The following is an 18,135-nucleotide window of genomic DNA, read 5'->3' as shown; positions in this document are numbered from 1 at the left end:
GTTATATACCTTATAAAAATACTTGTAATGATTTTGCTTATTTTCCTCTTCACACACATGCAAATCATGTGCTCCTTCAATATGCAGACTAAATTTATTGAAATAGAAACCTGATTATTTACATCTACTTGCTCATGGTCCACTGAAAGTAAGGATCCCCATGTGCTGGATTTCATAGACATCAACAGTCATGAGACTCATACACTCAAAGCATTACAAGGCTAGAAAAGTCTTGCACAAGCTGATAAACTTTGAAGTAAATTTGTACTATGTAAATTTGTACTATGTATACCTGGAGGGATCAGTGAGCGTTGAAGTTTGGAATACTGTATCTGGAAGACAGGTTGGTGAAGTTTAGGTAAGAAAGGAGAATGATCAAAAATTATGTGTATGCTACAGCAGAAAATGAGTTATCAAGGTGACATAACAGGATTTGGATGCATTAGGATAGCAGGGTTATTGCAATATAATATTTGGATCAGCACTTCATGAGGTCTGTGCAATCCACATCTCTCTGTTATTGCAAAAGCAAACTGACTACATCCTGATTACAATCCAGGTTACACCATATGATCTTGAGCAGTTTCCCATAACCTGGCAGTCCCCAATGCATGTTGGACACAATTTGCATCATTCCTAGCTGACATGGCCATACTTGGCTATGGAGGGCCCACCATGAATACAAAAGCCTTTACTCAAGATTCTTGAAGATATGTACTCTCTAAATGTCTGACTCTTAAAATTCAGTGTTTTCTGCCTAATATCTGTCTAATTAAAAAAAAAAACCCCTAAGCCCCTCTGAGAGCCTTTGTGGCCAAAGAGCAGGGTATAAATACTCAAAATAAATAATAAATAAATAACAAAGGAGCTTGTAGCTTCACAACAGATGAAGGCAACTTGAATCTCAAGAGGAGCATCTCTTTTAGTCTTGGTAATGGAACTTTTTTATTATTTCCTGGTGTACCCAGATGGCCAGAAGGAGCAGGGGCCTGCTGCCTGCGTGTCCCTCCACACAGCCACATCTTGACAAAATGCAGGCTAGTGACTAACATACTTTTTTCCTCCTGTATGATTTTTAACATCTTTGCCTAATGAGGAAGCCAGTGATGCTTCAAAGCCTTGCAACATACATTTTGATTGACCCAGTAGATGTGTCATTTTTTGTGTGGATTTTATGTTACTGTACTTTGCTATATGACCAACACAGCTATCCCTGGATGTTTTCTTAAACGTTTTGTGTGCTTCCAAGTCTATTAATGCGGTGACCCCCGAATTTCATAGGATTTTCTTAGGCAAGGAACACTAAGAGGTGGTTTTGCCAGTTCCTTCCTCTGAACTATAACCTACAACACCTGGTAGTTGTTGATCTCCCATCCCAGTACTAACAAGGGCTGACTCTTCTTAGCTTCCAAGATGAGACAGGATCTGGTGACTTTTTTCTTCACCAAGCTTGGTACAGTCAAATAAGATAGTTGATTAGCAAGTTTAAATGTAAATAGAAGGTAGGAGTTAAGAACATGAAGTTTTTTAAAAATATCATACAATTCCTAGCTCCTATGGAAAGCTACTGGAATACTTATGCTTTGAGTTCACAACTGAAAGCCCATTTGATTGAAAAGCATTAGCAACAATGTTTATTCTGAATGTTTGTTCAAAACCTAACAAGTTTAATTGCTTGTTTTCAAGTCATAAAGTATGGCAACCTTAAGGCAACCCTATTCAGTTTTTTGGGGTAAGATTTGTTCAGAGGATGTTTGCCTTTACCTTCCTTTGAGGCTGAGTGTGACTTGCCCAGTCAGTTTCCATGGTCAAGTGGGGATTTGAACTCCTGTCTCCAGATTCATAGTCCAATGCTCAAAATGCTACACCAGCTCTCATTTTACTACTTCCTTGGAAACACTGGATATTTGTGTCTTATGCAGGGTTGCCAAACTGAAAACTAGAAAGAGTTCTGTGACAGTTCCAACCCTTAGCCCCCTATCACTCACCTTTTATCTTCAAGATCCCTCCCTGGATCTGGTACTCAGGACTCAAGATGATCCTTATTATGGATAAGTGGCTGTGTTGTTCAGTTGAGTTCAATGTGGAAAGCATGACCAGTCTCCTTATCAATTCCTGAACAGAACATTCAGGAACAGTACTTATCTAATATAGACAGCTCCTTTCTTCAAAGCCCCTTGAATCCTTAATGGTTGTTTAGAAAAGGAAATTTCAGCAGATACTGCTTGTTAACGAGATTGCATTAGAAGCAATACAAAACCATTAAAGGCACAGGAACCCTCTCCAATTTTCAATATGGCAACCCTAATATTATCACACAATTTCTCTTTACCACACACATTTCTAATCCTTCCTAGCTAACAGTCACAACAATTGCCTGTAGTCACCAGTTACAATAACCTGCACTGTTCTACTTCTGTTGTCTTACTTTAATATGCATACTGCGTATTAAAAAACCTGAGTTTAAAATTCATTATATACTCAGAAAGCAGCTTTAGCTTATTGTGACAGGTGAATATATTTGCATAATTGATGTGTTTTCAAGAGTAACTCATAAAGTCCACTTCCTGCATTTCACTTGTACCATTCATTAATCATCAGTGACATATGTGCTTCCATTATACAGTCATTTCTTCAGGCAAACAGAAATGGAATGTTTGTGAGTAAGAGAACTCAGGAGATTATGGATCATCCTGCCGCTGTACTGCAAAATGCCGTCTCAAATCACTGACACAGTCAGATCATCTGATACAGCCAATTGTACTAAGATGTTAGGTTTATCAGAGAAAAGTTCAATTATACAACAGCAACAGTACAAACAAGGAAAGCCTTGTAAAGATGTAAGAAATTTGTCAGAACAGTCAAACTGAAAGATTCTTTGAAACGACATAAGACTTCCAGCATCACATTTAACAGGTGTTCACAGTTCTCAACAGGAGAATGAGTAAGGGCTATTTTCAGTGTTTACACCATGGTGGACAAAGTGTAGTCCATAGGCTACGATATATATGACTCCCAAGTTTGTTTCTATGACCCCCCACCTATTGCTCCCAAATAATCACCTCCCAAAAAACTGACAACTTGGTTTACTGACAAAATGGGACAGCAAGTAACTAAAACAAGAGATGGTCAATATCATTAAACATCATGCATCCTCGAATAAAAGAGCTGATTTAGTACTGTTCTGACAAGCACAGCACAATCAAAGGTGTTTAGATCAAATCACATAATGTATTCTGCCACTCCAGATATTTGGCCAAGGTAATGTACAAATCACTATCATATTTTGCATCCATCTCTCACAACAGCTATACATCAATTGGTGGGGCCAATTTTCAAGACAGTTTGAAAGTAACTTGTGAAGTCTCTTTATTATATTCTACAGATTAGCTTTCAATTGCTTTATTATATACAGAAATATAATTTTAAATATAAAAATCTAATAAGGTGTAATCAAACCCATTTACATTTGTATAAAGTAAAAGGTTCTCTGAATTTACCTTTCCTCTCATAAAATCATACAAAAATAAAAATCTGATAATTCTGGTTTTGATTTAAAGTCATAGAAGTAGGCTTTCATGTTTTGCTACTTCAATTAAGCTGAACAGACATCCTTCACTAACAATGTGTAGCACCACTAAATCTTTCTATGGAAAGAGAAGTTTATGTGATGATTCATTCTTTTGAGGAAATCCACCATTGTGTATGTTTTTTAATGACTTCAAGTTGAGAAATAGAATCTGCCTTCAACCAAGTACTCTACAGATGACTAGTAATAGACAATACTTAAGAGTTTCAGACTGGGAAGATTTTCTGTTCTTAGTACCATCATATCTGTATTTAATTAAAAGCCAAAAGCCAAAGAGCTCACTTATTCCCATGCACCAACACAGGACTGTAGCTTTAGCATATTTCCAAACGGTTCATCCCAAAATATCACCATGTTTCTTCAAGATATTCCCCACAACCTCAGAATACATACACTTGGTTTTGGTTCAAATGCCATTGGAAGAGTAGAGTATTTTTATATTCCTGTTTATCATCCCTGATTTTCAGCTGCTACTGTTATTTCAGCTTGCTGTGAGAATACAGGTATGTGGGGAACTGAATAAAAACAATTGTTAGCCACTGCTCATTTACTGCAGCAGCTCTGAAGCCAATTTGTTTCAAACGGCTTATCCCAGTCATTTAAACAACTGTTTGAAATATCAAATCAAAATCCCAATAATGTTCTTGAAAAATTGAGATGTGTATTTTGACCAATAACTACATACTATATTACTTGGAATGCATTTAATTAATGCATTCGAGGTAACTACAAAATTATATTTGCAAATATTTATGCTGTGATATAAACAATTGTATTAATACTGATTTTTAAAGGATTAAAACTGATCAACATTGCAAATCTTGAACAGCTAACAATTTTCCATGGTTTGGGGGGGGGGGGCATATCTGTGTTTTGCAACATAGTGTAACAAAAACAGTAACTGTGTGAGTTTTTTAAAAAAATCTCTTCCACAGAACTCAACTGATTATTGAAATTTCAGTGCAAAGGCAGTGTCCTTTGCAGTAAAAACCCTAATGCAGAAAGATATATTTTTTTACTTTGTATTCCGGAGTTGGGGGCAGGATTGGCCATTGCAGACTGTCAGGAAGAGAAATAACGTCTGGCATGGGCATGATAACATTAATGTGAAGACTGAAAGATAGAATCAAAGTCAATTTAATTATAAGAAATATTAGAATATTTGGTTTCTAGTGTGGATAAGTTCAACAAAAAAGAAAACAGACAGCAAACTTTCAAACTTTAAATAAAACTCCATTGCTGGGTTCCCAACCCAATAAATATACTATTAAAATATCTTCCTGCTTAAAAAGTGCAAAATTCCACTCTTATCTGTCTGTGTTCAGATATGTATTTCTGTGAATGAGACAGAGAACACATGCAAACACAAAGGAGGCATCTCTGGACTGGCTTCTTAAAAAATGGATATTCTTGGCTTCAGAAGGAATCAGTTATGAATTAAATACACTGAATACCAAATTTAACACTCCATCCAGATACATGCAGCATATTTCTCAGCAGAGTATTGGGATGCAATGTTAAAATCACTTCCTTCCCCATTTAAGAAGTAGCTGCCAGCTTTTAATATTATGATCTCATATAAGATGCTCAAAGGTGTCACTAAAATGAGTTAGCCTTTTAATTTTATACTTTATTAAGGTGCTAGGAAATATCAACTTTCCTGGAGTCTATTAAATATCCGTTGCCTGTGCTCCATTGTTAAGCAATATCCAATAGCATTTTCAGTTTCTTGAATTCTTTTATGGAACCGGCACCCATCCCGTGCAAGTTCTTCCCAGGGTCCTTTACGATCTTCCTCACTACTAATATAATACTCAATAACTTCTTCAAGGAAAGTCACCTATGAGACACAAAAGGAAATCAAATGATCAACATATATTTACTTTAACATTATGTTTACAGCAGTTAAGATCCCAATACAATTGAAGATATTAAAAGGATGAATTAGAAGCACATATAAACAGCCTACAAGACTACAACACACTAAAGTAATGGCTCTTTAAGCATCCCACCAAAAAAGGAAATTAAAGGAAGGCTTGCTCATTTCCTTATTCCTACTCAGTAGGTCTTAATAAAGATACTGCCTTATTATTAATTTAAAATATTTTTCCCTTAATATGCTATTGTGGCTACTTTGCTTGATTTTCTTCCCCACTCCTATCTATTGTATCACTTACAACACAAATCTTAAACGCAAACTCAAATCAGTTTTGGTCCATTTTACAGCCAGATCCTTTGAAGTTTAACACGTGAATTCCTTATGCTATCATACAATTACAAAAATCATGTTCAGACCAATCAACCCAAACGTAAAAACTCTAGGTATTCCTAGAAATTAAAGGTCCTTATAGTTGCAGCATCAAGTCTAAAGCTTATAGTTTCATACAAAAAGAGGGCACACAGGAGCATGCTAGATAGTTACATCAGCCAGTTCCTCTGTGTCTTCTTTCTTGCATTTTACATCATTCTAAGGTATCCTCTGGGGCTTCATTAACAGATCATGTAACATAGTGCTATATATTGCATATCAATCTTTGTTCATTTACTGCATCAGTAGAAAGAAGTGCACAAGTGAAATCTGTAGAGAATTCACTGTGAATAAGTTATGCTAAAATGGATACACTTGGCCCTTACTATCCATGGGGATTCCCATTCCAGACGCCCTGTGGATGAAAAAAACTGTGGGACCTTAAGTTCCACTGTTTTCAATAGTGGCACATGTGCACACATGTGCTCTGCCGCAGCCATGTATGGCCGTTAGGGGCAATGGGGTTTGCTGTCCACAGATGCTTAAATATGTGGATGGCAAGCCTGCGGTTGGGGAGGGCGGACTAATTCTGCAGCTCCTTTACTGTCTTATGTTTGTTTGATCCATGTAAATCTAAAGATAGATATTATGAATTGCTACACATCAGTATAAACACTGACTACCTGTGAACTTGTGAGAAGAATTACTAAAATATTCCTGTCCTAAGTACCAAGATTTAGTTGGTTCAGGTCAGACGTAACACTTACAGAACAAATCTCAGTTAAGAGCAAAGTTTGGAAAGTTACTTTTTAGAAGTAATTTATTCCCATTGCTCAATACTGTAAGAGAATTAACTCACTGCTATTCATTATAACACTGTGCTGTCTTTTGTGGTGCTAGTTGTTTCTATTGCTTTCCTTCACAGTAGGCCTTGATATCAGCTGGGATCTGGGTTCCAAGACTCCTGTGGATACCAGAATCCGTAGATGCTCAAGTCCCATTACATACAGTGGCATAATAAAATTATGTCCCTTATATAAAATATATGTTTAAAAATAACTTTAAAACCTATTAGGATTGATAATACAATGGAAAAAAACATGTAACATGTATCTAAGAATGTTATTTAAAACTAACTTTTGAAACTAAAACCATTACTTGTTACACAATAAAGTGACTGTTCACTCATTATATTACATTTGAAATACAACTTTGTCACACTCTCACTTCAAAATAAGTAGTTGCTGATAAATGTAACCAGGTTTTTTTTACTTTTTATTGCTAAACTTTGGTTAAGATAACATATAGACCTCATTCAGTTCGAACACAGCAGTAAGTTGTTCGCATAGTTTTAGGCACACCTTGACATCAAATCATTAACACTAATAAGACATGTCTTAACATTAACTTATTAGCACCCTGTAGTCCAGTCATATTTTGTCTGGTACATCATTCTGCCTTGTGACAGGAAACTCCAGAGGGAAGCAGTGGTTAAATATCAGACCAAAAATGGGAAGAGATGATTTCTTTTTAAAAATTGCCTTGACTTTGGGGAGGGGGGGGGAATTCAAGGTGGCCTAAAATTGAAACAATATCCATTCAGACATGATGGTCATGAGGAAACTCTGGGTCAGTCATCATCTCAACATAACCAATTTTGGAGGCTTGCTTTAGGGGAAAGGGGACATATACTACCCTGAGCTCCTTGGAGAAGAGTGGATAAAAATGTAAAAAATTAAATTAAAATAAAAGCAAATAGTTTATAAAAGTGGAACTCTGATCAACTTCAAATGCTTCCTTTTTTGTTCCTCAGAAAAAGGCAAAGTGATGCTGTAATCTTTTCCTAGATGCAAATGTTACAATTACATAACAAACTGCAAATTATTTTCAGGATCTGTAAGACTCCAGGAGGAAAGTAATAAACAACTGTATATCACCACAACTAAATGCCCTGAAGCAGCTTTTCACAATGACTGTCTACAAAGAAGTAGTTTCTGATTAGGAAAAGATACATATTTCATATATGAGGAGAATGAAAATGTTCCAGCCATTTTTCAGAGCAGTAGCATCACAAATTACTGTAGAAAAAAAATGCTGTTTCAAACAAGACTATACATAAGCGTATAATTAAACGATCTGTGTTTAAGTGCTACTATACTGAACAGTTACTAAAATAAAACTGTTTACATGTTTCAATCAAGTAAAGCATCAACCTTTCATGATGACATGTAACTAAAGTCATGGTACCTTTTACTGCTAGTCAGACAAATCGTTAGAATGAGAAGGTGTTTTTTTTACAACCACATTATGTTGTACCACCTGGAACTACTTCCACCTTTTGTTGTGTGTTTTCAAGTCATTTCCAACTTATGGCAACACTAAGGTGAACCTATCACTCTTGGTAAGATTGGGGGGGGGGGTTGGCTTTGCCTCCCTCTGAGCCTGAGCGAGTGTGATGTGCCTAAGGTCATGGTTTCCATAGCTGAGAGGGAATTCAAGCCCCGGTTTCCAGAGCTATAGTCCAGCGCTCAACCCATTACACCACACTGGCTCTCATTTTCAACTTGAATGTGTGAATGTGCCTTCAAGTTGCCTGTTGACTTATGGTGACCCTGTGAATTTCACAAGGTTTTCTTAGGCAAGGAATACTCAGGGATGGGTTTGCCAGTTCCTTCCAGGTTAGTGCTGCATAAATATGTAGGAAAACTGGTGGAGACAGAAGAAAAGAGTTGTCTGAAGTAAGACTTAAATTAAAGCCAAGTTACTGAAATGTCACTTTTGTCCTAGAAAAGCTGAAAATACTAGAGGGCACATGAGTCCATTAGTCATAAAGCCTGGTTCTGGTTAATTAGTACTTTAAATAAAACCAACAAGTAGATACCACACAGTGATAAGGAGAACCTGAAAGGGAAGCAAACTGTTTTGCTTTTGCCATGCTTGCATTATGTGTCTTTCATTCAAATGAATATAAAGTATGTATCCCACAGTGAAACATCCTTCCAGTGCACACTGGATGTGCTAGAGACAAGAAGCATTCAAGGATTGAGATCATCATCATCAACACATAGTGCTAAAGAAGTCTTATACAAGTTAACCTGGTCCATTCAAGTCATCTTGGCTGGAATCCTGATTACATTTGATAAATACTGTAAGCTCAGTGCTGGGCAAAATTATTTTTATCTGTTTGGGAACAGTTTTCAATGAAGAGGAGGGGATAAAGTAATTATGCCAAGTTACCCCACCATGACATAAAACTGGCCTGCACAACATATGGGGCCTGGGGGCCGCATGTGGTCTGCCAAAGGATTTTGGGTGGCCCGCAAGCATGTGTAACGACTTCAAGGCTCCTCCACTGCTTGGCCTCCTTCTAAGGAAAGGTCCATGTGGAGAACGAAGGGCGAATGCTCACCTTGCAAGCCTCCTCCTTTGCCCAGCTTTCTCCTGAGGAGGCCAGGCATAGGAGGAAGAAGAGGGGTAAATGCGTGCCCCTCAAGGCTCCCCTGTCACTCAGTCTTCTCCTAAGGAGAAGTCTGGGCAGAGGAGGAGGAAGGCAGAATTAATTATTATTAACAATTAATAATAATGAATTAATCAATATTTAATTAAAACCTATTTGCGGCCCAAAAACGTTTCGCCTATTTTAATTTTGACCCCTACCTACTGCCAAGTTGTGCAGGTCTGACATAAAAAGAAACAAACAAGCCAGATATTCAGTCTCTAAATTTACCTCTTACAAACTTGATCACACGAATAAAATCACCTGCTCCCTTTCTGTGCTTAGCCGTTCTGTAGGCCTACAGAGCAGGGCAGAGTTACAACTACACTCATCTTTCCATATCTGCGGCTTTGATTATTCACAGATTTGATTAATATGTTCTCTCTAGGAACATCTAGGTCTTCCAGTGCCACTCTATGGTCAACTTTAACTAAAAGTTGCACTGAAAGACTTAGATAGTCCTAGACAGAATACTCTACTAGGCATCTGTAGCTCCTCCAGGGCAGTTCTATAGTCAGTGTCTGTCGGACGTTGACCACAGAGCTGAACTGGAGGACCTAGGGATTTCTAGAGGGGTATCCTCTCAGGTAAGAAAGACCCACGGAGTTTTTGTTATTTGTGGTTTGTCCACATTCACGGTGGTCTTGTGCTCCTAACCCTAGTGAATGTGGAGTGACAAGTGTATTCAAAGGATGCATTCTGCTTACAGACCGAAACACGAACGTGTACCAACCCTACCTTTTTCTTCCTCTTACACTTCCCCCTAGAAAGGACGCCGCGTTTCACAACAGCCTCCGCGGCTTCAGAGTCCCTCTTATCAAGCAAATGCACCTGACAGCTTAGTAAGACGCTACGCCGCTGAGAGCCTGCGGTGCAACGGCCTTTCAAGTCGCGGACCCCTTTCTTATCCGCAGTCTGGAACTGCGCTGTGAAGTGGAAAGGGTTGTAGGGATCGTCCAGGTTGCAGAAAGAGTTCCACAGCTTCAAGCTCTCCGACTCGTCCACACTGCTGCCAGAGTCCCATTCCTCCCCTTCCTCCTCCTCCTCCTCGCAAGAACTTTCCATCCAGGAGGAAGAATCCTCTACAGCTGCTGCCTCCGCCGGCATAGTAGTAGTAGTAGTAGTAGCCTCGGTGGCAGCAGTCTGGACAGGGGCTGTGAAGTTGCGAAGGTCGTAAGGGTCCAGGCTGCAGAAGGAGTTCCACAACTCTGACTCCGAGAGGGAGCCTTCGCTGTCAAACCCATCATCGCCCTCATCATCCTCTTCCTCCTCTTCATCCCAGCCTTCCCCTTCTTCTTCTTCCCCGCTGCAAGAGCCCCCCCAGGATGTAATCGATCAGCTTGTTGCTGCAGGCGGGCCTGGCCTCCAGAGGCAGGTCTTGCTCTATGTCAGAGTCCTGGGAGCTGGCCTCAAGCTCCCCCGGTCCCTCCTTCTCCCGGGGATTATCTCCCAAATCCCGGCGTCCCGGCCCTTCCTCGCCAGACTCCAGAGCCCCGGGGAACTGCTCCTCGGCCTCCAAGCTGTGGTAGCCGCCGTCCGGGTCTGGCCCGTCGAGAGCAGCCCTCAGCTGCACCTTCTCCAAGACCCCCGGGAACTTGGAGGCCTCCGACAGCTCTTCCCAGCCAAGCACCGAGGAGGAGGCCAGGCGCAGCTGGTGCTGGACGGCCAGGAGCGGGGCCAGGCCCGGCGAGGCCCACCCTGGCACGGACGGCTCTGCCCCGGCGGACTGGAGCCACAGGAGAGGAGAGGCCGGGGCGGGGAGGAGGCGCTGCAGCACCTGCGAGAAGAGCCCCGGGAAGGAGAAGGGGGCCGCCGCCTTGGCGCCTTGGAGCGGCGGAAAGGAAGGCGGGCAAGGCCCCGCCGGCTCCGGCTCCGGCTCCCTCCTGGGCTCCATAATGGCTGCTCTTTTAAACCCTGCTGCGGCGCTTCTTCTTCCCCCCTGGGAGGCGCCTAAGGACGCGGGAGCCTCGCCTCGCCATCTTCCCGGCCGCTCTTCGGGTAGAAGGCAAATGCAGAGCAGCAGCAACAGAAGCAGCAGCAGAGGAAGACAGAGAGACAAAATGGCGGCAGCAAAAGAAGCAGAGCCCTCGGCGGTTAAAGGGTTTGGGCTGGGAGACCCCGTTTGCGAAGGAAGGCGCACGCACGACGTCAACGGCGCCGTCGACGCCCAAGTGGTGTTTCCAGCCTCATCCGGGAATTCTAAGCGGCGTTCGGCGGCTCCTGATTGGCTCCCGGCTCGAGCGGAGTCCCGCCTCTCCGCCCTGAGTGACAGTTGCGCGGTTGCATCAGCCGTTGGGGTGTCAGTCAGTGAATAGACACCGATGGGAATAGGTGTGCTTCCCTTTTTTGCGCTGATAGATCGTTTTACGGGCTTCAGGCTTAAGGAGCAACCCTTAAGAGTGTATTAATATGTCCCCTTCATTGAAATAATAATAATATTAATATACTAATACAATAAAATAATAAAATACTGTACTTCATGTTAAGAGGAAACACACTCGTCCCTCCGTATTCGCCAGGACCCCGTGAATGTGGGGAAACCGCAAATAACAAAACACCAAGACACCTCTCTAGGAACCTCTGGGTCCTCCAGGGCAACTCTGTGGTCAACGTCCGACAGACTCTGGCCATAGAACTGCACTGGAGGAGCTACAAAGGCCTAGAAGAGTGTTCTCTCTAGGCATCTCTAGGTCTTTCACCATAGAGTTGCATTGGAGGACCTAGATGTTCCTAGAGAGAACATATTAGAGCTGCAAATATGGAGGGATGAGTGTGTCTCATTTTTATAAGCTTCAGAGGAGGGCAATGCCAAACCCTTTCTGAAGAAATTTGCCAAGAAAACCCTGTGATAAGGACACCAAAGTCATAAGCGAGAATTGTGAGAACTGCAAAAAGCTCTCTTTTTTAGAGTGGGATCATAAAGAAGGGAAAAGACAGTTAGGGCTGAGCATAAACTGACTTGGGTGCATCTACACTGTAGGAATAATGCAGATCGACACCACTTTCGGTGCCATGGGTGTGTCGTACAGGGTCCTGGGGTTTGTAGTTTTGTGAGGCACAGGTTTTCCCCCCACAGAAGACCTTGTAAAACTACAGATCCCAGGATTTCATAGGCTGGAGATGCATCACTTAAAAGCGGTGTCAAACTGCACTATTACTACAGTGGAGATGAACCATCTTTGTTTAAACTGGTTTTGTTAATGTTTGACAAAACCATGAGGGAGCGAGGAGAGAACGCAGGGGAACAGAATGAGGTATTTCGAAAGCTGAGCTTGGAAAAGCTGCTATTTGGACTCCCAAAATTTCCCCAGTATCAAAAGGTAGCTTTCGGAAGCCCTGATGGAAAGAAAGAATGGGCCTCAGGGCTACTTCTTACTCACCAGTTTTCTGGGTTTGTGTAAACATACAGGTTAAGTCTCCCTTATTTGGAAATATTCCAAAATTCAAAATTATTCACATGGGTGGCTGAGGTAGTGACACCTTTTCTTTCTGATGGTTGTGTACACAAACTTTATTGCACGCATAAAAGTATTAAAAATACCGTGTATAAAATTACCTTCAGGCTATGTGCATAAGGTGTATATGAAGCACTCACAAATGTCATGTTTAGGCTCAGGCCTCATCGTCAAGATAGCTCAGTGTGTATATGAAAATATTCCAGTATCCTAAAAAAAACAACACCACCAAAATCCCAAACACTTCTGGTCCCAAGCTTATTGGATGAGGGAGATTCAACTTGTAACAGAAATGGAGAAGCCTTCTTGAAAGCAGAAGGAAAGTGTTGAAAAAGCAACTTTTCTTGTGGGTAGCACAAAGGTGAGGCTGCTGTGCAAACAGTGATAAGATAGTGGTAGCCATGGTATTAAAGGTCAGTTTCCACAAGGGGAGCCAAATAAGGCAAGCTGGGCGCTGCCAACAGTGGTACAGGCCAAAGTCCCTCTAACTCCACCTTCCCTTTCCACAAAAGTGCACTGGAAAGGCAATACAAAGCCTTATTGTTCCTTCTTCCAACATAGTTGGTACTGAGAAGTGTATTAAAGTCACAACGGGGAACCTACAGTTCCTGATAGTGCTGGATTCCAGCCTCCATCAGCCCCCAAAAGCATAGAGTTATCGGGGATGATGGTAGTTCAGAACGGAGCAGCCACCTTTCCTTTAAAGCTGTCATGCTATGGATACTTAGGTATTAATGAATATAGTGGTGTTTACTTCCACGTAAAAATCTGTATATGCCTTCAGGTCACCCATTGACCCCATGAATTTCATCCTTTTCTTTGGCAAGGATAACCCAGAGGTAGCTTTGGCCTTCTCTTCAGTATCATTGGTTTCTTTTCACTGTCACTAATTTAAGATCTATCTTTTCTCTACAGGCTGCTGCTAAATTTGCCTCTTGGCTGCTCATCTTATCAGATGACACAGCTTTTTCATGTTACGACCTAATGCTTTTGATGCCTTTATCCTTGTTTTTGTCAGGCCAGTGGATAGGTTTATATAGAATTAGGAGGGTTTGTTGATAGCCACCCTCAAGTTGATCTTGACCCATGGCGGCCCTGAGGATGAGACATCTCCAGCAATTCCTACCCTCCTGTGCTCTGTTTATTTCCTGAAAATTCATATGCATGCCTTCTGTAAAAGTCCATCCATCTTGCACACAGTCTTTCTCTTCGTCTACTTCCCTCCGCTTTCCCTAGCATTACTGTCTTTTCCAGTGAGTTGTGCCTTCTCATGGTGCGGCTGAAGTATGGCAGCTTCAATTTGAGCATCTTGGCTTCCAGGGAGATTTCAAGCTTGATCTGTTTGTGGACCCGTTTGTTTGTCTTCTTGGCCATCCATGGGATCCTCAGCCCTCTTCTCAAATGAATTATCCTCTTATTCACTTTCTTGATTGTCCAGCTCTCACATTCATATATTGTAATAGGAAATACAATGGCTTTTACAGTTCTAACTTTCGTGCTTAATTGTATATGTTTGCTCTTTAGGATCTTTTCTATTTCCTTCATGGCTGCCCTCCCTAGTCTTAGTCTGTAGCCAAGGGTCCGTTTAGGGGAATTTTATTATTATTGTTATTAGCTCAAATATTGCAAAAGGAGGGCCTGCTACGACGGCCCTTGCAGAATCGTCTCCCGATGTGTATACGGAGTAGACCAGGGGATCCCAATAAATGGAGCTGAGACAGACTTCTAGAATTAATAACCAATTTATTTATAATGGGGGAAAACACATGCAATTCTCTAACATACACACACACATACAAGGCTCAGGAAAAGCATAGGTTAGCATGGAATAGGATTTTAGGCATCACTGGGGTGATACGTACCAGAATGTAGACTCCCTCCAGGAATCCAAATGGAATATGATGAGGATGGCATGAGGCTCAGCCATGGAATGACCGGCCAGGAACCAGGATTCAAGGGGTTCTTCCCCCTGAAATCCAGACTGGCCCAGTGAACAGGCAAATCTGAGAGTATTTATAGGCAAAATCTTGCTTCTGGCAAAGGGGCTTGATGGTGAGAACAAAGGTGTTTAATTACTTGCTTTTCACCTGGATGTCCCTGTCTGATTGTCTTAGTGGTCTTAAGCTGCTCGGACAACAGACCCTGGGGAGGGGGCAAGAGCCTCAGGGAAGGCAAACATTTGCTCTTCCTGGTCCTATGATAATATGCTTTATTTTATTTTTATACCGCTTTTCCGAGGTGATCAAAGCGGTTCACAAAATCAATAAAAATTAATACATCATAAAAACAACCTCACCAAAATCAATAAAAATCTAACAACATGCAATAAAGACAAGCAAGATGGCGGTCAGGAGGAGGGCTTGTCTTCTTAGCAGGCGGAGGCCTGTTGTTTGCTGGCCTGCTTCTCTCCCCTCAAGATGGCGGTCAGGAGGAGGGCTCATCTTCTTAGCAGGCAGATGCGGCCTGTTGTTGCTGGCCTGCTTCTCTCCCCCTCAAGATGGCGGTCAGGAGGAGGGCTCATCTTCTTAGCAGGCGGGCCTGTTGTTGCTGGCCTGCTTCTCTCCCTTCAAGATGGCGGTAAGGAGGGCTCATCTTCTTAGCAGGCGAGGGCCTGTTGTTGCTGGCCTGCTCTCTCCCCTCAAGATGGTGGTCGGGGGGAGGGCTCTTCTTAGCAGGCGAGGCCTGTTGTTGCTGGCCTGCTTCTCTCCTCAAGATGGCGGTCGGGGGAGGCTCTTCTTAGCAGGCGGAGGCTGTTGTGCTGGGCTGCTTCTCTCCCCTTCAGATGGGGAGGAGGGCTCATCTTCTTAGCAGGCGGAGGCCTGTTGTTGCTGGCCTGCTTCTCTCCCCCTCAAGATGGTGGTCGGGGGGAGGGCTCTTCTTAGCAGGCGGAGGCCTGTTGTTGCTGGCCTGCTTCTCTCCCCCTCAAGATGGCGGTCGGGGGGAGGGCTCTTCTTAGCAGGCGGAGGCCTGTTGTTGCTGTCCTGCTTCTCTCCCCCTCAAGATGGTGGTCGGGAGGAGGGCTTTTATTTTTTTATTTATTTTTTTATTTATTTTTTTAAATTTTTTTATTATTATTTTTTTTATTTTTTAATCCCTTTTATGCAACTCTCTAGATATGATGATGTGGGTGCCCCTCAAGGGTGCGTGTGCATGTCCTCATGCCTTGCTAGTAATGGTGGACAGGCTATTAGAGTTCATCTAGGGGTCATTGAGGGTTATCATGTATACCAAAATTTATATGAAGCAGCATGGGTAACAAGTCTTCTTCTGATTTCTTGCCTACAGTCCCTGCTCTGGTCAATGTTTGATCCATGGTATGGGAACTCTTTTACTATAAGTGTAAAAGTGTAAAAAGTGTACTATAAGGCTTAAATATAGAAATAATTATTTCAAAGAATGGTGAAATACATGTACATAAACTTTTATACAGCATGCATTTGTAGGTCAGTTCTGCAATGAAGCTTTTCCTTTCAGTGTATGTTGTCTTCTAAAAATCTTTATAAACTCAACATATATGTTGTTTTGAAACTATGTCTCCATTACAAAACATAGCTAAAGCTTACAGTTCAATCTTATACAAACCTACTGTCGTGCCTCATGGTACACATGTATGAATCACACTGCAGAAGTGTACTGAATACTGTCTTGAACATTGTTAAATGTTAAACTTCTTACTATATTACATGGAATCAGCTGTTTTATTCTTCCCAGGTCAAACTTTTTCTTCAGCTTCCTAAACACAGTACCTATTTGATTTCCTCTTAAAATGATGTATGTCTTGCCATTATCCTATTCTGTAAATGGTACTGTTTTATATTTGTATATGTTTGAAGCTCAATAAAGACTATTAGAAAATTCCATTTTATTGTAATGCTGTTGCAGATGCCATGCTTATATACGTTATATGGTGACACACATACATAGTGGCACTAAAGCAATTTCAAATATTTCCAGAAACAGAATTTTAATACACAGGTCTTCAGAACGATGATAGCTATTTACATTATAAAGTAGTCATGTTAGTCTCTTGCAGAATAATGTTACAGTTACCATCGTGTGTTTTCCTGACTGGAATCTTTGCCCCCAAACAAGAGTGTGATAGGCACCCTATATAACAAAAAATCTATTTTTCAAGTCAGACAAGCAGCATTCAATCTAGTACTTAGGAGGTACACAGGAAAAATCAATTATTGCCCTAGCTTACTTGCTCATGTCAAAAGGCTGTTGCAATAACCATGCAATTGGTGCTAGAGATGTCATTATGTTGTGCAGTAATTAAATTAATATAGTTTTAAAAGACGTGAGTGTTGAATATGTCATCATAACCACAGTACATTCCTGAAAACATAACAAGTGAAAGGAGGATACATTTGGAATGCTCTGGAGCATTTTTCTTGTCACTATAACACAAGCTGTATCTAGGTGCAGGCTATTTGCCTGAGGGCCCAGTCCCAAGAACCACTGAGAGTTGACTGCATTTGAGGCAATCTGAATCAAAACACACTCAGTTTGTAGCTATTAGAAAGCATGTAATAGATACAAAAAAATAATGTACTGAGATTTCCTGTCAAGAAGTGACTAGAGTAGAGTGCAGTTGCCAGATTCTACAAAGCAAACTTCTAATGCTTTTAATGATTGTGTAAAATAGATCCTTTAGCTTCAGCTATTAATATTCTTTCCTTTGCATCATCGGGACTTTGATTCTGGAGACTAGGGTTTGATTCCCAACTCGACCAAGAAATCCACTGGGTGACCGTGGGCAAGTCACATGCTCTCAGCCTCAAGGGAAGGCCTCCTCTAAGCAAATCTTGCCATGAAAATCCCATGAGAGGTTCATTTTAGGGTTACCATGAGTTCAAAACAACTTGAAGGTACACAACAACAACAAAAAAGACAAATACCCTTCCTTCAAACAAGAAGAAGCAAGCCACCAAGTAATGCCTTTCTTGCCAAACACTGGAATACATTTTATGTATTCTTGTGGTTACAGTGGAAGAACAAAAAGTCAGTCTCAACATTTGCTTATTTTCCAATTGGCTACATATGCATACAATTGTTGTACTCTCTCGGAGTGTAGTGGAATCTCCCTCCTTGGAGGTCTTTAAACAGGCTGGATGGTCATCTGTTGGGGATGCTTTGATCTGGATTTCCTGCATGGCAGAGGGTTGGACTGGATGGCCCTTGCAGTCCCTTCCAACTCTATTATTCTATGATTCGATGACCTCATATATAAGTCAAGGGCAAGTTTTGGGGCCAAAATTATGGATTTTGATATGACCCGTGGATAAGTTGAGTGTAAAACTTAGGTGCATGCAATGAAGGATGTAAAGGATGAAGTAAAGGAAAA

At 41.4% G+C, this 18,135-nt stretch overlaps 1 protein-coding gene across 1 annotated transcript; it reads right to left on the bottom strand.

Moving 5' to 3' along the window:
• Positions 1-2,746: 2,746 nt before the first annotated feature.
• Positions 2,747-11,508, bottom strand: PPP1R15B (protein phosphatase 1 regulatory subunit 15B). The gene is given in 3 exon segments (XM_042462485.1): positions 2,747-5,429; positions 10,072-10,642; positions 10,644-11,508. Coding segments are annotated over 3 exon segments (1,344 nt in total). The 5' UTR covers positions 11,228-11,508; the 3' UTR covers positions 2,747-5,240.
• Positions 11,509-18,135: the final 6,627 nt, after the last annotated feature.

This window comes from Sceloporus undulatus, chromosome 4, assembly GCF_019175285.1.
Source record: "Sceloporus undulatus isolate JIND9_A2432 ecotype Alabama chromosome 4, SceUnd_v1.1, whole genome shotgun sequence".
In the NCBI taxonomy this organism is placed as follows: domain Eukaryota; kingdom Metazoa; phylum Chordata; class Lepidosauria; order Squamata; family Phrynosomatidae; genus Sceloporus; species Sceloporus undulatus.
The sequence above is the reverse complement of the archived record's forward strand: the minus strand, read 5'-3'. Positions and strand labels throughout refer to the sequence as shown.